Source organism: Geotrypetes seraphini, chromosome 5 (assembly GCF_902459505.1).
Source record: "Geotrypetes seraphini chromosome 5, aGeoSer1.1, whole genome shotgun sequence".
NCBI classification, from domain to species: Eukaryota; Metazoa; Chordata; class Amphibia; order Gymnophiona; family Dermophiidae; genus Geotrypetes; species Geotrypetes seraphini.
The window spans coordinates 34787613-34814853 of NC_047088.1; the positions used below are offsets into that span (position 1 = coordinate 34787613).

General features: G+C 40.8%; 1 protein-coding gene across 1 annotated transcript in view; it reads right to left on the minus strand.

The window, feature by feature from the left end:
* FMR1 (FMRP translational regulator 1) overlaps nucleotides 1–27241 on the minus strand; it is an 88412-nt gene that overhangs the window by 22330 nt on the left and 38841 nt on the right. The window contains exons 6-11 of the mRNA XM_033946273.1: nucleotides 24623–24716; nucleotides 17399–17515; nucleotides 14055–14225; nucleotides 13887–13965; nucleotides 4451–4560; nucleotides 3766–3852 (exon numbers count right to left, since the gene is read on the minus strand). Of these exons, the coding sequence (XP_033802164.1) occupies nucleotides 3766–3852; nucleotides 4451–4560; nucleotides 13887–13965; nucleotides 14055–14225; nucleotides 17399–17515; nucleotides 24623–24716 (658 nt within the window). The remainder of the gene's footprint in view (nucleotides 1–3765; nucleotides 3853–4450; nucleotides 4561–13886; nucleotides 13966–14054; nucleotides 14226–17398; nucleotides 17516–24622; nucleotides 24717–27241) is intronic.

The following is a 27241-nucleotide window of genomic DNA, read 5'->3' on the forward strand; positions in this document are numbered from 1 at the left end:
CTGCACAACTGTAACACTTGTACATCTTCATCCTGCTGTTTCAGTCTCTTATTCCATCTTCTTGCAGATTGCTATTTCATCTTTCTCCAATAAAGTATTTTTGCAACATCATCCTTATATCTCAGTCAATTTCAGATGCAAATTGTAAATCTAAATAATGCTCAAGTCATTTCCATCAGTCCATCTTCACATCTTCTTCTCTTTACATCAATAGTCTTTTGTATTTTTTATCTTATTATATTCTAAGTTCCCACATTTCTTCAATGCAGCATTTATGTATCCTCATATTATTATCTCAGTCACGCTCAAATGCAAATTATAAATTCACATTAAGAAACCATCCAAATCTTATAATTGTTCCTCATATTTTCTTCACTTCCTATATGCTCCATCCCTCTTCTTACCTTGTCAAAATCTTCTTTTCTTATTGTCTCTTTAAAATTTTTCATTTCTATTCTTTAAATCTTGTTTGAAATGTTGATCCCCCTTAAACCTAACTGCAATAATTTTCTAGAAAATATTTTTCTCCTTTTCTATTTTTTTTTTCCACTTTTTCCTTCTTTATAAAATATCTTTCAATTTTCACTCAAAAATATAAACCAAAAATAATCTAAGTATATTATTTATTACATTTTCTAAATACTTTCATGAAACCATAGGCAAATTATATTGATCTAGAAATTCCTGTAATTTGCCTGCTTCTTCAAAATTATAAGTTTTATTCTCATAAGTTACCCTCATAATAGCAGGGTATATCAATCCATATCTTGCTCCCATTGCTCTCAGTTTAGGTCTTAAATCCAAAAGCTGTTTTCTTTTGTAGGCTGTAGCTTTTGCAAAGTCAGGTACTATAAAGATCTTAGAATCCTGGCATTTAAGATCCTTGTTTGTTTTAGTCAGCTTTATAATCTCTACCACCTGCTGATGTCTTAGCAGCTTAAAGATTAGTGGACGGGGACCCTTCTGACCATTTGATCTTTTCATCGGTATCCGATGTGCTCTTTCTATCTCCAAAGGAAAAGAACTTTTAAATGGCAAGATCTTTGGGATAAAATTAGTCACAAATTGAATAGGATCATTCTGCTCAATCCCCTCAGGTATCCCAATCAGACGCAAATTATTCCTTCTTTCACGATTTGATAAGTCTTCAAAATCCTTTTTCAACGCCTCTATTTCTCTGTGATCTTTTTTACACACCAGCATCTCTGCTTCAGATTTCTCAGCATGTTTTTCTAACTGCTCAATTTTGAAGTCAACTGCCTGCATTCTATTTGTCAGACTATTTCCTCCTTCACAACTTTTATATTTTTAGCGTTATCACTTACTATTTCTTTAATTTTCTGAAGTTCATTCATCAAATCACTGTTATCAATTTCTTCCTGAGGCAACGGGACCGCTGTCGGGGATACCAAATCCATTTTTGTTCTTTTTTTACTTCCCGCTCCTGAATTCACCGGATTACTTTTACTAGTTTTACCCGAAGCCATTTCTTACTTCAATTCTCTCTTTTCCTTCACTTTTCTTTAATTTTAACTGCCAAAATCTTAATAAAATTTGCCTGTCACAACAGAGCTAATCCTCTACCCAGCCATCTTCGTGCGCTGCAAAGTTCTCTATTCTGTTAGAAAATTCTAATAAATTTCCATTAACCCATGTCTAAAGGTTCAGTAATTTTATTTTCAGGCTAGATTTTTACCATTTTGCCCTGCACTGGTATCAGGCTCACCACTCTATAGTTTCCCAGATCATTTCTGTAAAACCAGCTCTTAAAAAGGGTTTAATTCACCGCCCTCCTGTTCTCAGATATCAAGACCACTTTAAATAGGAAAGCAATTTCATCTCTGAGATTTTACTCAGGGATAACACCATCCAATCCTGGTAATTTGTTACTCCTTTAGTCACTGTGATCAAACTACATTTTCTAGATTAACAATTTGCTTTAAACCATGGATATGACCTCCCCAATATATTCCTCAGTAAAGATAAAGGGAAAGAACTTATTGTGGGGATCGTTTACTAGAGTTTTGCTCATGCCCATTATGAGCATGGTCAGTAAATACTCCTGTATATTTTCTGCTATTATCATGTCCTCCATGAGCATTCCTTTTACCCCTTGATTGTCTAGCACAGTGTTTTTCAACCTTTTTTGGGCAAAGGCACACTTGTTTCATGAAAAAAATCACGAGGCACACCACCATTAGAAAATGTTAAAAAATTTAACTCTCTGCCTATATTGACTATATATAAAGTAATTCTCTTGAATAGGAATCAAATAAACACAAAGAAAGTATTTTATAATTACTTTATTACGAAATAAAAATTATAAAATACTTTATTCAGTGCGAAACCTGGGCCTGTTTGGCTGAACACAAAGCTGATATTCTGGCTGGAATCGAAGAAAGACACACACGTAGCTCTTCGTCAACAGCTCTCAGTCTCTCTCTGTATTTGGTTTTTATAGCATACAAAAATAGACAAATATACCCTCCATCCTTTTTATTAAACCACAATAGCAGTTTTTAGCGCAGGGAGCTGCGCTGAATGCCCAGCGCTGCTCTTGACACTCGTAGGCTCCCTGCGCTAAAAACCACTATTGCGGTTTAGTAAAAGGTGACCATACTGTAAAATATAGACAGCAGATATAAATTCAGAACTGTGCATAGTAAGTGAAGGGAAGTTTTCATCTCTGGGAATTTACCCAGTTAACTATTAAGTTATTTGGGCAAATTCCTTTGAAAACTGTGGTAATACTGCCTCCACTTTGCTAAATTTAAAATAAAATTATTTTTCCTACCTTGTCTGGTGATTTCTGGTTGCACTTTCTTCTTCTGACTGTGCATCCAATCTTTCTTCCCTTCTATCAGCCTGTATGCTTTCTCTCCTCCACACCTCATTCCCTCCCCCAACTTTTTCTTCCTCTCTCCCTGACCTTTCTTTCTTTCTTTCTTTTTTTCTGTTTCTCTTCTTTCCTTCTGTTTCCCTGCCTGCCCCCTTTCTTTCTTTCTCCCTGCCATTCCCCAAGCCACTGCCACTGCCGCTGCCATCGGGGAACAGGACCCACCAATGGATAACAGGCCCCAAAGCCGACGCCGACGCATGCTCTCCCTGACGTCAATTCTGCAATCGGAGAGGAAGTTCCGCCCAGCCAGGCAGCGATTGGCTGGCCCGAACTTCCTCTCCGACTGCAGAAATGACGTCGGGGAGAAGAAGACTTATCGGCTCGTTAGATTAGATCGCCAAGACAAAGTGAGTCCTGGGTGATCGACTCACTTTGCCTTGGCGAGCTACTGGCGCCCCTGCCTCGGGCCCCCTGTCAGCTCCGGGCCCGGCGGCCCTGCGGCACACCAGGCAACATCTCGCGGCACACTAGTGTGCCGCGGAACAGCGGTTGAAAAACACTGGTCTAGCAGTCAAATATATTTAAAGGAGTATGTTGAGTTAATTTTTGTCTGTACAGAAAGCTTTTTTTCAAAGCCACCCTTGCCTTGCCTTAATACCAATTTAACTCTAACTTGTTAGTGCTCAGTCTAATCTACGTTTTCCTCATTTGAGTCTGATTTCCATTTTCTTAAAGATGCCCTTTTGGCTTTTACAATCTTGTTTAGCTAACCATTAAACCAAGCCGACAGTTTTGTCTTTTTGTGAGGTTTTAAAAACAATCAAACGTTATTTTATCGAACCTTCCAAAAAGGTCTTTTAAAATAATTTTATCATAGTTTCTAGATAAATTGAAATGCTATTTATTAGTGGGTCTTCTTAGCTCACCTTTAAATAATTGAGATGATAATCCAAAAGAACAGTTGCATTAGTAATGCTATCCTTGGTCCCCACAAATACGAATGGTACCATTCCCTGGAAAAAAAAAAATTCTAATAATCACACAAATGCGGATATGCAAATTCAACAATGACTTTCACAATAAGCTAACAGAATGATCCCCTGCACATTTTTAAACCTTTATAAAGGTTTCATCAGTACATCAAAGTTCACCACAAAATGTCATACTGAAAAGAATAATGTGATTCTTTACTACTAAGCAGGAAAAAAGTAAACCTATATGTATATATTTATTTTTCCTTTTAAGTGCTCTTTAATATTTTATAGAGCAGTTGTCTGCTTCATTAAAAAAAAATATTACTGAAAATGACTAAAGAGACTGATTTAACCAGTTTACAACTGCAAAAATCACAAGTTATGAAAACTCATCTACCATGAAGGAATGGAGAAAAGTAAACCCTATTTGTGTTCTGTGTCTAGCTGTTTTGAAAATGAATGCTTTTGGCATCTGTGTTTTGGACACTTCTCAGGACATCCAAATACTATTGAAAATGTCACTCCATGTGTCAACATGTTTACCATAAAATTTTAAAACAAATTATAACTTCATAAAAGTTTTCTATATCAGACCCACAAATATTTTAAGACACGATGCTTGAATAAATATTCATACCTCTTCTTGCGGGATATTTTTATCATTTTCAGCTTCAATTCTTACGCGTACAACACCTGATTTGTCCACTATCTCTTGAATCAGCTTCCCATTTTTTCCTATAACTTTTCCTGAAGAAAAAATATATAGAACATGTCATTTTTTTAAACTTATATATCAATCATTTTTAACATAAAAATAAGCTATTAGTTGCAGGGTATGAAAATTATTTTCAAACATTAATAGAAAGAGGTGAGGTAAAAGAGCAAACTGGTAGGTAACTATACTTACTCAAAAATATCATGCAAACAGATTGTGCTGAATGAGTTAAATATTAAGTTACAATCATTACTTGGAAGCATGACCTAGTCCAGGGGTAGGCAATTCCGGTCCTCGAGAGCCGGAGCCAGGTCAGGTTTTCAGGATAGCCACAATAAATATGCATGAGATAGATTTGCATCTCAAGGAGGCAGTGCATGCAAATCCATCTCATACATATTCATTGTGGAGATCCTGAAAACCTGACCTGGCTCCGGCTCTCGAGGACCGGAATTGCCTACCCCTGACCTAGTCTACAAAGTACTGAACTGCAAAGTCACATGATTTGCAAAACACTAATTCTATTCACACAACTGCTGCAATGTTAGGTCAAATACAATGTTACATAAGTAAAAGCACAGCCATTCAATATGAATTAATTTGACATAGTGTGATAGGACAAGGATCAAACAAAGTGCAAGCCATCTTTGAAACATCTCAAATTTGATAAGCAAACTATGAAAATAAAGCCAGATTAAAATCTTTATTCAGATGATCAGAAACTTAGGGCTCCTTTTACTAAGGTGCGTTAGTGTTTTTAGCGCACGCAGGATTTTAGCACGTGCTAAACCCGCGCTACATGGCTAGAACTAACGCCAGTTCAATGCTGGCATTAAGGTCTAGCGTGCACGGCCATTCAGCGCGCGCTATTCCGCGCGTTAAAGCCCTAACGCGGCTTAGTAAAAGCAGCCCTTAGTGGAACTTTATATACAGGGCTTCTCTTGGTAGGTGTTTTTAAATGTAGGTGTTTATTTTCCAGCTAATTTGAAGCTACAAAATTCAGTTACTTTTGCTTCACCTTTTCTGATGGAATCAAGCATTTACATTGTGCCACTTAGGAGTCATTAGCACAGAAAAGGCTTTAAAAATGACTGGAGCATACAAGACAAGCCAGCAGAAGGGAAGAGTATTTGTGGATGTGGGGTTTGGTGATGTTCAAGATGCAGGCTTTATTAAAAATATACAATATATCTAGGACCTAAATCATTGGTAATTGTGGACCCAACACGGTCCGTGTTTCGAAAATGCTGTCTTCCTCAGGGGTCCCTAAAAGTCCCAATATGAGAACTGAAAACAATGAGGATTCCACCTTTGAGGAATCCTTATCCGCGCATTGTCGAAATACGGACCGTGTCGGGTCCATAATTCCCAATAGTTTAGGTCCTAGATATATTTTATGTGGATTATCAAATTGTATATTTTTAATAAAGCCTGCATCTTGAACATCACCATCTCCACAGAGTTTTGTTTTTGCTGGATTTGCATTTTATGTGGGATTAAAGGTCAATTTTTTGTTTGTTTTTCTGATGTTTATCAACGTACACCTATTTATTTATTTATCACCTCAAAACTTAAAATCAGAAGCCCTCCTTGGATGCCAAAGGCGAGTGGGCTAAATCAACAAAACACACTAACACACAAATAATAGCACAATTGTTTACTGGACCGGAGACCGCCTAAATATGTACTTGCCTCACCGAGATTCTTTAACTTTTTCTTTAAACTGTAAGAACCACACACAACACTGTCTATCAGACACCAGCTGACATACATGGATAAGCAACTAGAAAAGGCAAATCAACCGTTCTATTTAGGTAACTTGTGTTGCTTACCTGAAACCAGGTTTTCTGCATACCGCAGATTGTACAAGATTGAAAAAGCACTCAAGGAGTTAAAAACACAACTTTTTTTTTTTAAAATGAGCCTGTGTGCATTCCCATACAGCAGGGGTGTCAAAGTCCCTCCTTGAGGGCCGCAATCCAGTCGGGTTTTCAGGATTTCCCCAATGAATATGCATTGAAAGCAGTGCATGCACATAGATCTCATGCATATTCATTGGGAAATCCTGAAAACCCAACTGGAATACGGCTCTCGAGGACCGGAGTTCCCTACCCCTGATCTAATGCAAGGGTGTCAAAGTCCCTCCTTGAGGGCCGCAATCTAGTCGGGTTTTCAGGATTTCCCCAATGAATATGCATGAGATCTATTAGCATACAATGAAAGCAGTGCATGCAAATAGATCTCATGCATATTCATTGGGGAATTCCTGAAAACCCAATTGGAATACAGCTCTCAAGGACCGGAGTTCCCTACCCCTGATCTAATGCAAGGGTGTCAAAGTCCCTTCTTGAGGGCCGCAATCTAGTCGGGTTTTCAGGATTTCCCCAATGAATATGCATGAGATCTATTAGCATACAATGAAAGCAGTGCATGCACATAGATCTCATGCATATTCATTGGGAAATCCTGAAAACCCAACTGGAATACAGCTCTCAAGGACCAGAGTTCCCTACCCCTGATCTAATGCAAGGGTGCCAAAGTCCCTCCTTGAGGGCCGCAATCCAGTCAGGTTTTCAGGATTTCCCCAATGAATATGCATGAGATCTATTAGCATACAATTAAAGCAGTGCATGCACATAGATCTCATGCATATTCATTGGGGAAATCCTGAAAGCCCGACTGGATTGCGGCCCTCGAGGAGGGACTTTGACACCCCTGCTGTACAGCCACTATCCTCATGAGCTTTCTCAATCAAATACAGACCTTAAAAAATTAACTTCCCAGACAGATGGGTAGGTGTATATATGTCTGATTTATCTTGTTATTTGTTTTCTTCAACAAGGGGTTCTTTCTCTAAAGCAGGGGTAGGGAACTCCGGTCCTCGAGAGCCGTATTCCAGTCGGGTTTTCAGGATTTCCCCAATGAATATGCATGAGATCTATTTGCATGCACTGCTTTCAATGCATATGCATTGAGGAAATCCTGAAAACCTGACTGGAATACGGCTCTCGAGGACCGGAGTTCCCTGCCCCTGCTCTAAAGTTTAGTGTGCATTACATGTTGCACAGTCTATTTTATGGCTATGGGCCACATGGAGTTTAGCACACACTAATGTCCGTTAGCACGTGGCAAGATTTAGTGAAAGAACCTCAAGTTTACAACATCAGGTGACAGAGCCTGAGAGTGGAACAAAAAGCTCAGAGTTTTCAAAAATATTCTACTGATCATGTATGAGAGTTCCCATATCAGCATCGTTGCATGGGGCCACTTCAGTTTTGTTCAAAGTTAATAATAACTTTTATAATAATAATAATAATAACAACTTTATTCTTGTATACCGCAAATACCATGGAAGTTCAATGCGGTTAACAATAGAAGAGACTGTACATTTACAGCGAAGTTACATATTACAGCGTTATTACATTTACAGCGATGTTACATATATGGCAGTGAAAAGGCATGTACTAAAGAAGAGACTGTACATTTACAGCGATGTTACATATTATAACGGTGTTACATTTACAGCGATGTTGAATATATGGCCATGAAAAGGCATATACTATGGAGGCCTGAAGGGCCATTAGATCAAAACAGAGATTGGGTAAGAGTGGCCATAAGTGGCTTGATAGGGAGGGTGAAGTCAGAGGGAATGGAGGCATATCGAGGTCGGGAGGGTGCAGGGAAGGAGGGAAGGCAGAGTTAGCGGAATTTGTCGAAGAGGTAGGTTTTTATTGACTTCCTGAACAGATGATAGGGCGGAGAGTTGGAGATGAGGTCGGTTAGGCAATTGTTCCATTTGCCCGCTTGGAATGCTAGGGTTCTATCAATGAATCTCTTGTAGAGGCAGCCTTTTAGGGAGGGAAAGGTGAATAAGTGGGCGTTTCGTGTGCGAGAGGGGCCTGCTATTTCAAGGTGCTCAGACAGGTAAATTGGGGAAGAGCCAGTTTGAGTTTTGAAACATAGGCAGGCGAACTTAAAGATGATCCTTGCCTCTACTGGAAGCCAGTGGAGTTTGGTGTGGTAGGGGCTAACATGGTCGTATTTTTTGAGATCGTAGTTAGCAGTAAGAAAGCCAAATCCTAGGGGAAGAAGATGGCATTGTGAGCACCGATAGTAGGCTGTCCTCAGTAAACAACTGATATTAGGTAGGCGAGTCTTTGTTTTGACCTCACCCCCCTATTCTCATTTAGATTTTGTATTTTTTTCCCTTTTCTAGATATAACTTTCTTATAATTTTTAATTTTAATTTTTATCATTATTGTAAACCGACCAGATACTTGTGATGGTCGGTATATCAAAATATTAATAAGCTTGAACTTAAACTTGAATAAACATTAATAGAGAAAACAGGATAGCAGTTCTCAAAAGTGTAATTTCTTAGCAATAGGTTGCATTTTAAGTAATAATAATAACAAAAGGAAACAATACAAATGGGCAAAAAGCGCACGAGTCCTGAACCTGTGGGATGTATCAAAACAGTCCCTCGAGCCTAGGCTGGGCTAGAAAAACATGCTGCTAGCACAAAGGACCCAAAAGCGAAATCCTTTTTTATTGCTACATCCACTCTGTAAAACTTAGTAAATGAGTATAGCATGGACCACATAACTGCCCTACAAATCTCCTCAGGCAAAACCTTCCTGGACTCTGCCCATGAAGAAGCCACAACTCTGGTAGAATGGACCTAGCCCCTCTGACGTTTCCCAATACTCAGTCAGAATCATAGTGATCTCAGGATGTGAAGGGAAAAATGTGGACTGGGTCTTGGAGCTCCTGAGCAGTGAGTGCTGTGTCAAGGCATTTTGTGGACTCTCTAAACCAGTGATTCCCAACCCTGTCCTGGAGGAACACCAGGCCAATCGGGTTTTCAGGCTAGCCCTAATGAATATGCATGAGAGAGATTTGCATATGATGGAAGTGATAGGCATGCAAATTTGCTTCATGCATATTCATTAGGGCTAGCCTGAAAACCCAATTGGCCTGGTGTTCCTCCAGGACAGGGTTGGGAACCACTGCTCTAAACCAGTTCCATTAAAGAGACTGCACAATGTCAGATCCTTTTCCTGGTCTGGGCTGCTATAGCCTCCTGGCTTTGGCAGTATATAAGAATAAAATTATTATTATTATTATTACCCCCCCCCCCCAAGAACCTGTGTCTCCTACAGAGGAAGCACTTCTGGAGAGACGAGGCATAGATTTGGATCCTCAATTGTACCAGTCCTTCTGACAGGACCTCAGGCTCCCATCATCCCTATTCTGGAAGAGGAACCAGATTCTGCAAAGATAAACTCCCTGCATGCTAAATGGCACAGTTTCATCTGGGCCTGGAGACTGTTAGTCCTTTACACAGGCCTCATACATGAGGGCCACAGAGTCAAAAACCTGACCTGAATCCTTGGAGTCCTCAAGCCCATTCGGAGTCTTAAATCATGCCCATTGCATCTCAGGATGCATCGGGAAGAAGGCCTAAGGCCCTGATTATCCAAGGTGCCTAAGGCCAATCAGAGTCATAGGCCCCTCCCTAGGGCATCCCAGGATGCACTGGGAAGGTGAAGGCCCACCGTTTTGAAGAGGTGGACCTGCTGCAGGCTCAGGAGTCTAGAGGTTTAGGGGGAGTGGAGGGGTATGGAGGGGAGTGTCGTTGGTTGGGGGGTTGGAAGTTCAGGGGTGAGGGGGGGTTCCAGCAGGAGGGAGTGGGCATCCCTCCTACTGGGAGACTTTGTGTGTGGGGGTGTGAGGGGTTCAGAGGTTCCAGCAAGAGGGAGTGGGCAGGGTATTTTCCCCCGATCAACTGAGCTGCAACTTTGGGGAGGCCTGCCAGCTCAGCTTAGCAGGGATTTCCTTGCTATGTATGATCAGCTGATTGCAAGGGATCCCTAATCAGGCAGGCACAATTCCGTAACCAGCACCTGTGACATGGGCGCCGGTTAGAGAATCAGGGGGATTAGGCGTCTGTTCTTTAGGGAAGAAGTGATTCTCAGGCGCTTCTTAGGTGGCTGCTGAGACCGGCCAGTCTATTAAGAAACACCTACTAAAATGGTCAGTGGTCTTCATCATAAGGCGTATGGGGACAGACTTAAAGATCTCAATATGTATAGTTTGGAAGAAAGGTGGGAGAGGGGAGATATGATAGAGACGTTAAAATACCTACAAGGCGTAAATGAGCATGAGTCAAGTCTCTTTCATTTGAATGGAAGCTCTGGAATGAGATGGCATAGGATGAAGTTAAGAGGTGATATGCTCAGGAGTAATCTAAGGAAATACTTTTTTACAGAAAGGGTGGTAATGTGTGGAATAGTCTCCCGGAAGAAGTGGTGGAGAGAAAGACTATGTCTGAATTTAAGAAAACCTGGGATAGGCACATGGGATCTCTTAGAGAGAGGAAGAGATAATGGTTACTGCGGTTGGGCATACTGGATGGGCCATTTGGCCTTTATGTATCATCATCTTTCTATATAAAGGAAATTTAGAAATTTACTTTCCTTTATAGAATACTCTCGTACTATAGTAGCATGGCAAATGTGTGAATATTTTAAGCATGACCACTTACATAAGCCATAGAGCTTCTGTAAATGCTTGTGTCTAGATAGCCAAATATATCTAAATTAGAGAATTCGATAATTTACCTGCATAATTGTGTGCCCCACCTATGCTCCGCCATGTGTACACCACCTTCAAAGTAGGCACTTCATTTAAGTACCATTTTACGGAATAGTATGCAGCTGGAATATTGGCATTTACATACACACGTGCTGGTATTCTGGTTATTTATGGGTATTCTTCGTGTCTACAGTATATGTTGGTATTCTCCATAAAGAATTATTGCCTGAGAGCAAGGACATGACTCTCCAAGGCTTGGACATAAGTGAAGGAGATGCAGGCTGCTAACCAATTCGATAGTGCCAGAAACAAAAGGTTGAGTGAACTTTCTAAAGGTTTTAGGCCCTGGTGTACAAAAGGTTTCCATGCCAATAAGACTTGTTAAAGCAGTCTTACTGGCACGGAAACCCTCCTCCTGATGTTCAAAAGGGTTCTCTATTACTGCTACCGATCCTTGTAGCAGCCACTGAGAACCCTATGTAAATGCATCACAAGGAGCTCATTGGTACTGTGTGATGCGCAAAAAGGAATGTGCTCCTCCCTCATTACTGAAGAATCAGGGCTGAAATTTTCTGGCAGCTCTGATGCTGCCGGTAGCTGCTGTGTGTGTGTTATGTGAGGCACCTAACACCCCCCTCAATAAACAGCTGTACCCATAAATAAAAACAAAAAAAGGACTTCATATCATGCGGTTAAAACAAAAACAAAAACCTTGTAGATCCCGGTGTTGTTGCTTTTCAGACACTGTTGGGAGGAGGCCACCCAAAATAGATTTGCCCTCAATAAAATTGGAAAACAACAGCAAACAGCAAAGAAATCACAAGAGGCTTTTAGTGCTGTTCTGCACGTCAGTTGCATCCCAAAATCGCTCTTTAATTGGCAGTCACATTCTGAAATCCTTGGTATAATTGTCCCCGATCTCCTGCGAGGTTGGCTGCAATGTGTCAGGATGATTGACAGCTGGGCTGGCCAATCTCCCCCCTCCCCCTTTCCAAACTACTTAGCACAAATAGAGGGAAGGCCCACCATTTTGAAAAGGCAGGCCTGCCGGCAGGAGGGAATGAACTTCCCTCCTGCCTGTCTTCTAAAAAGGTATGAGTGGGGTTTGGGGCAGGGGAATGACAGCCCACTACACCACCAGGCTTGTATGGTGGGGGGGCTGTGGGAGACTGTCTGGGGAGGGGGAGCTTGCTACCAGAGAGTCAGAGGAGGGGTGGATGGCCTATTAGACCACCAGGCTTATTTGGTGGGGGGCTGTGGGAGATTTGCTGCAAGGGAGGAGTTTTTTTGTGTGCGTGCTGTGCACAAACAGCTGCGTCCATTAAAGAAAAGCCTGTGGAGGAAGTGGGCATCTTTCCTGCTGATCTTCTGTGTATGTGGGGGAACATCGGTGGGGAGCGGCAATGGCAGGGGAGGGGGCACTAGACTACCAGGCTTTTTTGAGGCTATAAGGAATCGGGGCTGGAGGCAGGTCTGAGCTGATTTATTTTCCTGACAGTGCCTGAGCTAATTAGCGCTCAGGCACTGACAGGAAAGTAAGGCTACGACAGCTCAGACCTTGCCATAAATATCAGCTCCGATTCCTTGTAAATGGAGTGACGTTCCTTTTTTAAGAATCGCCTAGAGAGGTCATTTTAATATTAATGACCTTGCTAGTATACAGTTTTAATATTAATGACCTCATTGTATTACATTTGCATAGTACAATCGGAGGCTACTAGAAAACAAGGAAAAAACCACGGTGAGCCGCTTTAATAATTGGGCGGTAAAATCCGTGCATTTAATGATGGTTTGGTGCCACTGTTAAATGCACGGTGACTTTAGAGCAGTGTGTCTCAAACTTTTTCAAGCCGGGGCACACTAAAGATAGTGGCCACGGCTCGAGGTATCCAGATGCGTGACATCATCACACTGACATTCATGCATGTGCAGAGGCCCTCCAGACAGGCCCTGAAATGCCAGTAGGGCGTGCCAGCAGGGAGGTCTAACAAATATCAACTAAGTACTCCCAACCACAGACCTCCACCCAAACTCCACCCTAGATCCACCCAAATTCTTCCGCAGATCCCACCCCCCTGGTGGAGGTGCAGCGGACAGGAGCAAGCTTTCCAAACTCCTGCCCTGCTGCTAACTGGCTGAGCCGATCCAGTTTCTTTGGCTGTGCGGCACGAGCAGGAGCGCGATTTGACGCTGTTGTAGGGCATGGAGTGGCTTACTTACTGGGTCCCACAAAATCTCATGAGAATTTGCGGGAGCCAGTAAGGAAGCTGCTCAGTGTCAAGCAGCAGTGTCAAATTGTGCTGCTCAGCGGCCGAAGAAACTCCATCTGCGGCAGCCGGTTAGCAGCAAGGCAGGAGTTCGGAAAGCTTGCTCCTACCCGCCGCCCCTCCACCAGGGATCGGCAGAGGTATGAGGATAGGGCAGGGGGTAGAACCTGGCAGCGGCAGCCTGCAAAATTCTGGGAGGAGGGGTTGGCTCAAATATAAACCGGGACCTTTTTTAAACCCCGTTAAGCTAACTGATTTTACCACATTCTCCTGCAACAAATTCCAGAGTTTAATTACATATTGTGTGAAGAAATATTTTCTACAATTTGTTTTAAATCTACTATTTAGTAGCTTTATTACATGCTCCCTAGTCCTAGTATTTTTGGAAAGAGTAAACAAGCATGACTCACAAATCTGAACTGATCTAGCTGGATAATGAGATTTCCACAGATTGATAAAAACATGCAATATAAAAAGCTCCATAAATGACATACCTACTAAGCTTCGTGGGACCTGAATTACATCTTCAGCAAATTCAAGGTAACTTCTGGCCTTCTTTACAGCATCTTGGTCCTAAGGAATTTAAATTAATTTTTTAGATTACTAGTTTCAGGGAATTCACAACACTTTCCAAAAAATATTATCACATACAAGATACTTACTTCTCCGTAGATATGAAATGTGCAGCTATCTTCATCTAAATCTATAGCGGTGACACCAGGTACCTTTCTGGCTTGCTGGATATTAACACCATGAGTACCAATGGCCAAACCCATAAGGTCTTCACGTACAACAAACTGCTCATGAAATCGTGATGCAAGTTGCCTTGAGCTCTGTAGAAGAATGGAAATCTCATTATTCTGTTTGTTTGATCATTTTTATAAGCCTATAGGAAAGCAAAGGGGAATTGACTATTAACAAAAGCTAAGTTATTGAATTATTTATATAAGGAAATTATCAAATGAAATAATGAAATGTGGATAAAGAAAGGAAAAAGGGTAAAATGAATAAGGATAGAATAAAATAATAACAAAAATCAAATTAAAAATTAAATAAAAAGGAAAATAGATGAAGTAGTGGGAATAATGAAGAATCCCACCACCTGGAATTATCCCAAGCACATATAACATTAGGCCACAAAGGGTTCAAGGGAGATCATCATATATCTCATTATGGACCAAAATCAACAATTTAAATAACATTCTAAATTTCACTGGTAACCAATGGTAATGACAGTAAAGTGGAGTTACACAATCAGTTCTTCATGCATCTGCAACCAAAGAGTGTATTCTGCAATGTTTGCAAACTCTGTGATTCCAGCCAAGACCACATTGACTCTAATATATGCATTCAAAGTTGAATTTGCTAATATGCTGTTAATGATCTGTAGTATTAATAATCATCAGTAGTACCTGAAGACCGGAGGGAGGCTAATTTTTAAAAAATGGTTCCAGGGATGATACAGGAAATTACAGACTGGTAAACCTGACTTCAGTTCTGGGCAAGATAGTAGAAACTATTATAAAGTATAAAATTATGGAACACATAATTGATCAGAGTCAAAATGGGTTCATCCAAGAGAAGTCTTGCCTCACCAATATGCTTCATTTCTTAAAGGTGTATGTGGATAAAAGTGAGCCAGTTGACTTCATGTATGCAGATTTTCACAAAGCTTTTGAAGAAATTCCTCATGAGAGATTCCTGAGAAAATTAAAAACTCATGTGATAGGAGACAATGTTCTCTTGTGGATTAGGAATTGGGTATGGACAGAAACAAAAAGGTCGGGTTAAATGGCCATATTTCTCAATGAAGAAGGATAAATAGTGGAGTGCCAAGGAAATCTGTACTGGGACTGGTACTATTTAACATATTTATAAATGATCTGGAAACTGGAACAAGTGAGGTGATTAAATTTGCAGATGACACAAAATTATTCAAAGTTGTTAAAAATTGCAGGAAATCCTTAGGAAACTGGAAGACTGGACATCCAAATGGCAGAAGAAATTTAATGTGGACAGATGCAAAGTGATGTAGATCAAGAAGAAGAATCCAAATCAGTTACCAGATACTAGGGTCCACCTTAGAGGTCAGTACCCAAGAAAAAGACCTACGTGTCATAGTAGACCAGTGTTCTTCAACTCCCAGTTCGCAGAAATTTTCTGCCGGTCCGCAAGGCCAGCACATCCATTGGGCAGAAGACAGTGTTCTTCAGCCACTGGTCCATGGTGCGATCAACGCAGCGTCTTCGGGCTGGCTCCGAGTGCTATAGTGCACAAAGCCGCGGGAAAAGTCTCCTACGCGCGTCCTGCACCTGAACCCTTCTCTCTGACGTTGCAACGTCAGAGGGAAGGCTTTCAGATGAGGCGCAGGACATGCCCGAAGAGCCATTGCCCACAGCTTTGTGCACTGCAGCATCCAGGGAGCCAGCCCAAAGATTTTGAGTTGATCGCACCGTGGACCGGCCCGAAGATAACACCGGGGGGCAGGCTAGAAGGCAAGGCACAGCATGGAGGGAGATAGACAACAACGGTAGTGGGGAATGCTTTTATTTTTTTATTTAATGATTGGTTTACATCTGCTGTCTTTTCAATAAAAAATGCAATCGTTTCTTCCTCTATGGTTGTAATGCTTGCAGAGCCTTGTATCTTAGGGTTTGTTTGTAAATATTAGTACTTTTAGTTTTTGGTCCTGCATTGGGTTATCTGTTTTCTGGTAGGAATGAATGTTGAAAAGCATCAGTGTGCTTTGTGTATTTTAATTTTGTGGTTAACCATTATGTGTTGTTAATACGATTATATTGTGTGTGTGTGTGTGTGTGTATATGAAAAATGAATGGAAAAAATGGTGTTTCAATTAGTACTATTAGGGGGGCGAGGTCTGGGGTAGATATTGGGAGGAGATGGGCATGACTTAGCCCAGTGTTCTTCAACTGCCGGTCCGCGGACTGGTGCTGGTCCACAAAATAATTATTTATTTCCGCTGGTCCATAGGTGCCAAAAGGTTGAAGAACACTGTAGTAGACAATATGCTGAAATCTTCTGCCCAATATGCGCAGCAGCCAAAAAAGCAAACAGGATGCTAGGAATTGTTAGGAGAAGGATGGTAAATAACACCAGGAATATTATAATGCCTCTATATCATTCCATGATGTGACCTCATCTTGAGTACTGCATTTAATTCTGGTTGCCACATCTCAAAAAAGATATAGCGGAACTAGAAAAAGTTCAAAGAAGAGCGACCAAAATGTTAAAAGGGATGGAAGTCCTCTCTTATGAGGAAAGACTAAAGGAGGTTAAGGCTCTTCAGTTTGGAAAAGAGACGGCTGAAGGGAGCTATGATTGAGGTCTACAGAATCCTGAGTGGTGCAAAACAGGTAAGTGAATCGATTTTTTACTCTTTCAAAAATTACAAAAAGCTTAGGGGACACTTAATGAAGTTACACGGAAATACGTTTAAAACAAATAAGAGGAAATATTTTTTCACTCAATGAATGGAAAGGATGTGTTAACAGCAGTTAACATATTTGAATTAAAAAAAAAAAAAAGGTTTGGACAAATTCCTGGAGGATAAGTCCATAGTCTGCTACTGAGACAGACATGAGGGAAACCTCTGCTTGTCCTGGGATCAGTAGCTACACCAGACACAGGAGTTCCCACTCATGTCCAGTAAGCCAAAAGGCTTAATTATACAGAGAAGAGCACCAGCAACACGGCTCCGTCAGAAGACGTCACCATGAAGCATACCTGCATGTTCTTGTCTACGAAGAACCCAAGACAATCTGCACAGGCCGAGCACAATGAAGAACAAATAAACGTGGGGATGAGGAAGGAGAAAGTACAAAAGTTATAGAGCTCAAAATAAGATTTATAAAAATTCTGATTAACTGACATGTTTTCAAAATGTTTTTCTGTTCTTGAAAATGAGCAACCAAAAAGCCATAATTATTTAAGTGAAACCCACCCCAGCTCATTATTTTAATTACATATTAGAGAACAAACAACATACCTCAAGCTGTTTACTAGCTTCTTCATTTCTCATCATCAATGCCAATTTGGTACGGAGACTTCGAAAATGCATGTCACTTAGCATGCCTGCTCGTTTTGTTGTTACCTCATTAATGGACTAAATTGTAGAGAAAAACAAATACTTGAATAGAATAGCAGGTACTTGTAAAGTACAATAATGGAAATCTAATGCAAGATACTGTCTCTCAAAGTACATAATAAAACACAGCACTTCCTGGAAAAGCGTGAACGCCACATATAAAATTATAAGCTATGTTTAATTCTTGTAAATTGTACAAGTCTTAGAATTATTCCTATGCTTTGTTTCCTGGAATTTCAGAGCTGGAAGGCTAGGAAGCAAAATATGTCAGGAGTTTAGGTACTGCTGACCAAACTGGATGCTTCAATGAATCCTTAAGTAAACAAAGCTGACAGTCACTATGTGGTACAAAATTAAATATTAAAATTTTTACCAAATGTTAATGCATAATTACCTTGTATATGTTTGTTCAGCTTTTTAGCTCCTGCTTTCCAAAACTTTCTTTGGCAAAAATAACAGCTTTCAAACATTTTCTGTAGTTAAAGAGTTTTCTCTTCTTTCTTTTGAAAATTTTTGTATGCTTCCTTTAAGACAGGGGTGTCCAATGTCGGTCCTCGAGGGCCGCAATCTAGTCGGGTTTTCAGGATTTCCCCAATGAATATGCATGAGATCTATTAGCATACAATGAAAGCAGTGCATGCAAATAGACCTCATGTATATTCATTGGGGAAATCCTGAAAACCCGACTAGATTGCAGCCCTCGAGGACCGACATTGGACACCCCTGCTTTAAGACATTCTTAAGTCTACCAAGGGCTCCTTTTACTAAGCTGTGCTAGTGGTTTTAGCCCGCGCTACACGCTAACGCCCCCATAGAGCTGGTGTTAGTATTTTACGCATAGCACGGGGGTTAGTGTGCGCTAATCTTCAGCGCTAGCGCAGCTTAGTACAAGGAGCCCTAAGAAACTGTGGGGTGATCTCAAACATATGCACACACACAAGAAAAGTTTGGGCTAATAGAGGCCATTCCAAAACCTCCATCTTTATATCATGTAAGTACTTCATGGTTAAATTTGAGGTATTCTTCAGATTGGCTTCTTGCTCCAATCTCTTCAGTTTCTTCACTGATTGAGGGACATTAATTGAATGCACTCTCCCTTCCAGCCACACATTATTTCCTTGGCCTTTGGCTGGGACAAGAGATCCATTCCCATGTTTAATGTATGGCATAGCATTCTTTTCTTTAAATTATTTACCCTTGCTTTTTCTCCAAATGTTGCCTTGTGTAGTTGTGCCTTACATTGCAATTTTCAGTTTATCAAAAGCACTTTAATCCCAAAAGTCATACATAGTAAGGTTTTCTTTTGTACACCAGAGACAGTAACCTCCAATAACTCTCCCAGGTCGATCATTGCTATGGACAATTACTCCAAGGGCAGCTAATTTTTTTAGCAGCCCGTTTGCTGTGATATACGAGTTCATTTCACAGATCTGAGCAGTTTTCAGACAGTTCTATCAATTTTTTTTTCTTGTTGTGTTTTCACCAATTCCATGTAAGAAACATTTTTTAACAATATTTCTTGCAACTATATTTGAACAAACTGATAGCAGCTGATTTTTATACCAAGACCTCAAACACCCGAGACACTCCTTAATTCATTTTGTGTCCTTGCTGGGGTGACGAGTTTATCATCGGTCTTATTATATTTTTTAATGCAGGCTATACCCTAATACATCTATGTGGTGCTAAACATAATTTAAGGAAGAGCACTTAACTTACAGCCCGATGGCTACCCAGCCTTTTCACTGGCATGTTTCTCAGGGGAGAGCTCATTCAGTATTATAAATATTTATGTTTCAATGCAGAATAATACAAGAGAGAAGAGCAACTACCCCTGAGGAAACATGCCAGTGAAACGGCTGGGTAGCTGTCGGGCTATAAGTTAAGTGCTCTTCCTTAAATTATGTTTAGCACCACATAGATGCATTAGGGTATAGCCTGCATTAAAAAATATAATAAGACCGATGATGAACTCGTCACCCCAGTAAGGACACAAAACGAATTAAGGAGTGTCTCGGGTGTTTGAGGTCTTGGTATAAAAATCAGCTGCTATCAGTTTGTTCAAATACAGTTGCATGTTGTATGATTAGTTGAACAAACTATTTTTCCATATGTCAAGTTGGATTAACAATATTTCTGACAGTTGAAATTGCTAGTTGATGTTCAGAAATTATTTTATATCCTTCTTATGCTGCATATGAGTGAATTATCTTCGTTTTCAAATTCTCAGACAGCTACTTAGAGAAGCACATAGCTATTGAAAGCAGATGGAACAATCACAACCTGAGAAATCAGAAGGGTCAGAGTATTTGTTCAACTGTGGAATTGTTTTCACCTAACTGAAGATTTAATAAGTCACTTAGGAGCTCTTTTATTAAGCTGCATTAAACAGCTAGTGCAGCTTTTACTATGTGGTAATGGCCACTACAAGGTAAAACAGCTTACATAGCAAACGAACATGTTTAGGGGCAGGTCGTGAGTGGTAAAGAAGTGTGAACTTCAGTGACAGCTAGCATGTGGGTTGGTGCTGCTTGCTTGTCATGACCGGTGATCATCACAGCTGCAACTAACGTCAACCCAGTTGAAACCCCTCCCCCCCCAAAGCACAAGCCATCTACACTGAAGCTCCCTGGTAACAGTCCATTCCCATCCCATATACCTTTGGGTTTCCAAATGGCTGTCCTGACCCCCTACAGACAGTACTACTGCTCTGGGTCCTTCCATGTAAGAAGTTGTCCTTCTAAGGAAGAATAACCCCCTAACAGTAGTACTGAAAGATTATCGCCAAGGTTCAAGATGGCCATTTTGAAACCCAGAGGATAGGAGATGAGGGGATGCTGGCTGGCTGGAGACCCCCCAAATGAGTTGGGGGTGGAGGGATAGGGAGTGAACAACCATGGCTGCAACACTTACATTTTTTAAAAAACTTAAGTCACTATAGGCCATATTCTATATATAGTGGCCCAAAAAGGCCATATTCTATATATATAGCACCCCAAAAATTGTCACTAGACTAGCACTTCGCGTGAATCTATATATGATACGTACACCTTATAGAATTGAACTAAGCATCAGTATGTGCCATAGTAACATAGTAAATGACAATAGATAAAGATGTAAATGGTCCATTCAGTCTGCCCAATAGTCACATGCATTATAAATTCAAGATTAAATTGTCTTTTTTTTCTTAAATATTTCTTGGACATGACTGCAGAAATCCGCCCGGTATTGTCCTTAGGTTGCCGTCAAAGCTTACTCCAGCCTATCCAAACCATCTCGTCATTTGCAGGATACAGACCATAAAAGTCTACCCAGCATTGTCCTCAAGTTCCATAACATTTTCTGTAGGTAATTAAGAGTTCCTGAAGGATAAGGGGATTGAGGGGTACAAGTAGAGGGTTACTATATAGTACAAAATGTTTTGGAGTAATAGATCACTCACAGGTCATTGACCTGGGGGGCCGCCGCGGGAGCGGACTGCTGGACATGATGGACCTATGGTCTCACTCGGCAGAGGCGATGCTTATGTTCTCTTCTTTCTTTTGAAAATTTTTGCATGCTTCCTTTAAGAACTCTCCTAGTTCAGACATTTAGGTGCATCCATTTAGGCCAAAGAAAACCAGGTCTAAATACCTGCGGCTAACTTGTGCATGCATCAGGCATATTCTATAACAGTGCACTTACCCATGTTCCTCCACTGCCCATGGCCCCTTTCAGATTCACACACTAGAACGGACATGCAGCACTTTATTAAATGAGTCTAACAAGTTGTGTGCATAACTTCTAATTAGTGCCAATTAGCATCAATTATGAGGTGCCCCCCATGCTGATGCTCCTCATACTGCCGATGCCCCCCGCGCACTGATGCCTGTCCCCACCTGCACCGATGCCCCCCCCCCATCCAAGTCACTAGTACATGGACAAAACCCAGAGAGTAGCAGCATTCAATGCAACCGATACAGGGCAAGCAGAGGCTTCCCCCATGTCTTAATAATAGACTATGGACTTTTCCTCCAGGAATTTGTCCAAACCTTTCTTAAAACCAGCTATGCTATCCGCTTTTACCACAAAATCTGACATGCGTTCCAGAGCTTAACTATTCTCTGAGTGAAAAATATTTCCTCCTATTGGTTTTAAAAATATTTCCCTGCAGTTTCATCGAGTGTCCCCAGTCTTTGTAATTTTTGACGGAGTGAAAAACCAATCCACTTGTACCTGTTCTACTCCATTCAGGATTTTGTAGACTTCAATCATATCTCCCCTCAGCCTTCTCTTTTCCAAGCTGAAGAGACCTAACCTTTTTAGTTTTTCCTCATATGAGAAGAGTTCCGTCCCCTTGATTATCTTGGTCGCTCTTCTTTGAACCTTTTCTAGTGCTGCTATATCTTTCTTGAGATAAGGAGACCAGAATTGAATGCAATACTCCAGATGAGGTCACACTATGGAGCGATACAGAGGCATTATAAAATCTTTAGTCTTGTTAACCATCCATTTTTTAAAATAATTCCTAGCATCTTGTTTGCTTTTTTGGCTGCCGCCACACATTGGGCAAAAGGTTTCATTGTATTGTCTACAAAGACACCCAGATCCCCTTCTTGGGTGCTAACCCCCAAGGTAGACCCTAGTATCCGGTAATATACTGTGTACAGAGAAATCCCAGCCTCGGAGATCCTTAGGGAGGGCTCTCTCCAAGAAAGAGCCTGCAATTCCGATATCCGTCTCGCGGAGACCATCGCCACCAGGAATACCGTTTTCACCATGAGGTCCAGAAAAGATGCTTCATGGAGAGTCTTGTATGGATGCTTGGACAGGCCCTTTGGAATGATATTAAGATTCCAAAATGGAAAAGGCCAATGTACAACCTGAGCACTCCCTTCAAGAATCAGGTCACATCAGGGTTAGATACCAGAGACTGTTTCCCATCTCGAGCCCAGAAGCATGAGAGGCCTGCCACTTGGACCTTGAGAAACACCACCGCTAAGCCCTTTTTAAATCCAGCTTGAAGGAATGCCAGGATCACAGGAATTGGTGCCGTGTAAGGTTCAACATGATCTTTGGAGCATCAGAGCTGGAAAGTCTTCCAGGCCTCAGTGTAGGCTGCCTCGCGGAATCTGTGTTCTCTCCAAGGCAGAGTAGCCCTGAATATAGGTTTCTCTGACACTAAAGCCTCCAAGAGTAAAAGATCCCAAAATAATGAAAACTTAACAGAGCAGAACACCTCTTCTTGATTCACTTGCAGAAGGAAAAACTGAAGAGGGAGCTATATTCCACTGGTGAAGGAGAAGCTGAAAGATGTAATTTGACACTCTTCTGCAAGTGGTTCATGAGCATGGATTGACCCAATACGGACTCTTGTGTATATGTAACAGAAAAAAAAAAACAGTTTATCATGGTTTTCCTTTATTGTATTGATAGAGAAACTGGTGATCACAGAGAAGGTTCTGGTCAATGAGAACCCAGGTGCAGTGAAAAGTTGTGATACCAACTAGAAATTTCAGGATCTCATAAAAAAGTTTACTAAGATATAAACACCAGTGACTCGACACAACCATGTTACAGCAGAAAAAGCTGTGCATCAAAGTATCTTATTTTAAATGCTTAATCTTTTTTATACAAACATGTTACATAGATCTATAACTAGGTTTTTTGACCTTAAATGAAGAAACATTTGTTTTTGAAATGGTTAATTTCTAAAAGTATGCTTGCAGCATTTCAAAACTTTATATACAGCTAGTTTTTAAATATAAAATATAGATCCTTTAAAAAAAACCCCACCTCATTCTAATAAAATGTGCGCAAAATATTGCAATGTGCAATTTGATATCAATATAGCTTATTTTAGTTATGGTTGCATTGTGCCACTTTTATTGTCACCAATATGATTTTGAAACTCAAAATTTATTTTATTGAAGCTGTCCTTTGTATGTTTTATTTGCATAGGTTCATATACATTCATGTATTTTTACAGGGTTCACTACATCTCTGATGCAAGCTTTTACTGAAATACGTCCGTGACTGGTCAGTGGTGTTTCTTTATTTTAATAAACATTTTTTATGCCCTTATTGGAGTTTCTGTTTCTTATTAGCACTCATCACTTCCCCTGGTTTTTATTGACCAGGACCTTTCCCATGACCACCTTGTGTGTTGTTTTTGCCTTTATTTTTTTCTCTTAGTTAGAGAAACTGTGCAAAACAGAAATAGAAAATGTAAAAGAAATACAGAGAGTAAAAAACACCACATGATGAATTTAAAATATATAATTGAATATACATAAAGATTTTGAGGCTAAAAAATGGCCCCAAAATAGGATTCTCAGTTAATATTTGTGTCCTCCATAGCTCTGCACCACCTTACTCCTCTCCCAGACCCATCGCAGGCCTCTCCCAGGTCTATCTTAAGCCCTGGTAGTCCAGCAGTGAGCCATGACAGCAGCAATTCCTCCCGTGTCCTGTCCCAGCCAGCTCTGCATCACTTGGTCCCGTCCCTTTCCTCCTGGATTCATCATAGGCCTATCTTAAGCCCTGGTAGTCCAACAGCAAGCCGGGCCAAGAGCTGCTGCCCTGTGCAGTCTCATTAATGAAAACGGCTACTGCAAGTTCCCATGGCAACTTTGCAAGACTGCTGCCTTGAGTTCTTGCAGGAACTTGCAGCAGCCATTTCATTAGTGAGACTGCATGGAGCAGGAGTGTAGGAGGATTGCATCTGTTCCAGCTCATTGCTGAATAACGAGGGCTTGAAGTAGGATTGTGATTAGTCCAGGAGGCAGCAGAGTGGTGCAGAACCAGCCGGGACAGGACACGGGAAGGATTGCTCCTATCCTGGCTCACCACCAGGGCTTAAGGTAGACCCAGGAAGATGCCTGCGGGGACTGGGTGCAGAGCATAACAGGAAGGAAAAAACATGGATGGAAGGAGAGAGAGGGTTACCAGTACTTGAATGTAAACCCTCAGTTTATATTTAAGACAACCTTATTTTTCCCCCCCCTTTTATTCTGGGGGTGGAAGGTCACCTCAATTTATATATAATAACCACTGCAGCCAAAGCCAGGATATAAAATAAAAAATGAATTTTATTTGGTTACTCTTGAATAAAAAATAAACCAATATAGAACTGTTCATACTCACTAAAATGATAAGCTGACTGCTTTCTGAGTCATAAGTTACAGAAAAAGCTCCAACAGCTTTCTTAAATTCCTTATGTGCAGATTCTTTGGCACACCTACAAAGTAAACACCAAATCACCATATGCAACACATGAAAAAGCTAACAAATTTCACTAGGCCTATTAATAGAGGTTTCCAGAAGCCTATTTTGCCAAAGAAAGGTTATGAATTTTATATATATATATATTAGGATGGTCTCAAAAAATTAATTAATACATTTCGTTTGTCCACAAGGCTAATTGTATTCATTTATCGCTTAACAGTATACTGTAATTCTTGTGCACTTGACAAATAACATAGATCAACACATCATTTTCATCAATTTCAATCAATTTCTTTGACTTGGTGACCGGAGAATTGGATAGAGGATGTTCGCTAGATGTGGTGTATTTAGATTTTACAAAGGTAATTCAAAAAGAGTAAAGATTAACTAGTAATTATAAGATCCACAAAAGAGTTAATCCAGAGAGCAATTATAAAGTTGATATTAGTCAAATCATTAATATAAAAAATATTAATTAAGTGAAGGAAAAGATCTCAGAGTTGCCACTCCTAGGATCATAATAATATCATCCAATATGGAATAGTGGCGTGGATATCTTTCATAGATCATAAAAACCTTCACTCATATTATATAATGATTTGACTAATTACGTCAACGTGATAATTAGAACTAAAACTCTCTACATCTTATTTAATAAAAAAGTACTTGAATAAAAACTATAGATAAGGTGACAAGCGCAATCCACAAGTGCAAAAAAGAGTGAAAAAGACTCAAATTTAAAGAAAATAAACATGAGCAAAAAAGACAAGCTCCTACTGTCTCGCTGTAGGAAAACTACTGGGGAGTTGAAGGACAGCCTAGAGGAAAGAGAGGAGAAGCAAAAATGTATGCAAATGAAGCTTCCTACAACAGTTCTAACGAAAAGGGATTGACTACCCGAAGGTTCAGGAATGGAGTGTCTGTTGTACTAGAAAGGATTTTGATCAAAGAAAAAGCCTAGTGGTAATGTGAAGTTCTCTACTGAATCAAAACAACGAGATTACAATTCACCAACTAGCTTGCAACGTTGGGGTTATCTTTGACTCTTCTCTCTCCTCTGCTCAGGTCCAAGAAACCACCAAAATCTGTCACTTCCTCCTCTATATTACCAAAATCCGCCCTCTCCTCTTTGAACACATTACCAAAACCCATATCCACGCTCTCATCACCTCACACTTAGGCTACAGCAACATACTTCTCTCAGGCCTCCCATGGAGCCATCTCTCACCCCTTCAATTCATTCAAAATGCTGCTGCATGACTCATTCAGTGAGCGCCGCTATTCTCACATTACCCTTCTCCTCAAGTCACTTGATTGGATTCCGATCCGTTTCTGAATACAGTTCAAACTCCTCACTGACTTACAAGTGCATTCACTCTGTAGCTCCACCCCCAATATCTCTCTTCACTTATCTCCCCCATGCTCCCCCCCCAGTGAACTCCGTTCATCGGTTAAGTCCCTCTTATCTGTACCCTTCTCCTCCACTGCCAACTCCAGACTCCGTCCCATCTTTCTTGCCACACCGTATGCCTCAAACAGGCTGCCTGAATCAATATGTCATGCTCTGTCTCTAGCAGTATTCAGACCCAAGCTAAAAGTCCACTTCTTGAAACTGCTTTTAACTCTTAACTCCCACTTACTGCTGTCAGATACCTATACCCATTGTATAATTTCCTCTACCAGAATCTCCCCAACCCCGAGATGAACTGTCAATCCAAATTAGATTGTAAGCTTTTCTGAGCAGGGACCATCTATTGCAATGGTCTCAAACTCAAACACTTTGCAGGGCCACATTTTGGATTTGTCGGTGCTTGAGGGCTGCAGAAAAAATAGTTAGGGGTCCTTCTACTAAGGCACACTAGCCGATTTAGCACGTCCATTAGATTCTATGGACGCGTTAGCGTTTAGTGCGTACTAAATCGGCTAGCACGCCTTAGTAAAAGGACCCTTAACTATTTTTTCTGCGGCCCTACAAATCCAAAATGTGGATTATCAGAAGTAATTAAGGAAAGATTTATAAACTATATTATAGTTAATCCTTAATTGCTTCTGATAATTTCAGCTATACACAGCTGAAAGCAGTGCAACATGCAGAAAGTGAAAAAGTATCAACAGCTCTTACCTCCTCCAGTACCAGACACACGCACAAGCTGCACTGCCTCCAACCATTGCTCCAAGCTGCACGTTCTGGAACATTGCCCGCCTCTCTGCTGTAACCTCACGCAAGCGCTTTCCTGCATCTGCACACGAATGGACGTACAGACGCAGGAAAGTGCTTGTGTGAGGTTACAGCGACCGCTGCACCTGACCGCCAGACACTTGTGGAGTGGACAAGGGCCTCAAAATAGTACCTGGCGGGCCGTGAGTTTGAGACCACTGATCTATTGTATGTTAAATGTATAGCGCTGCGTATGCCTTTCAGCACTACAAAAATGATAAATAGTAAAGGTGGGGTAGCAATTCTCCCTTGACAAATGCACCCAAGTCCATAGGAACTGAATGGTGTATTTGCCGTGGGGGAATCGCCACTGGTCATTG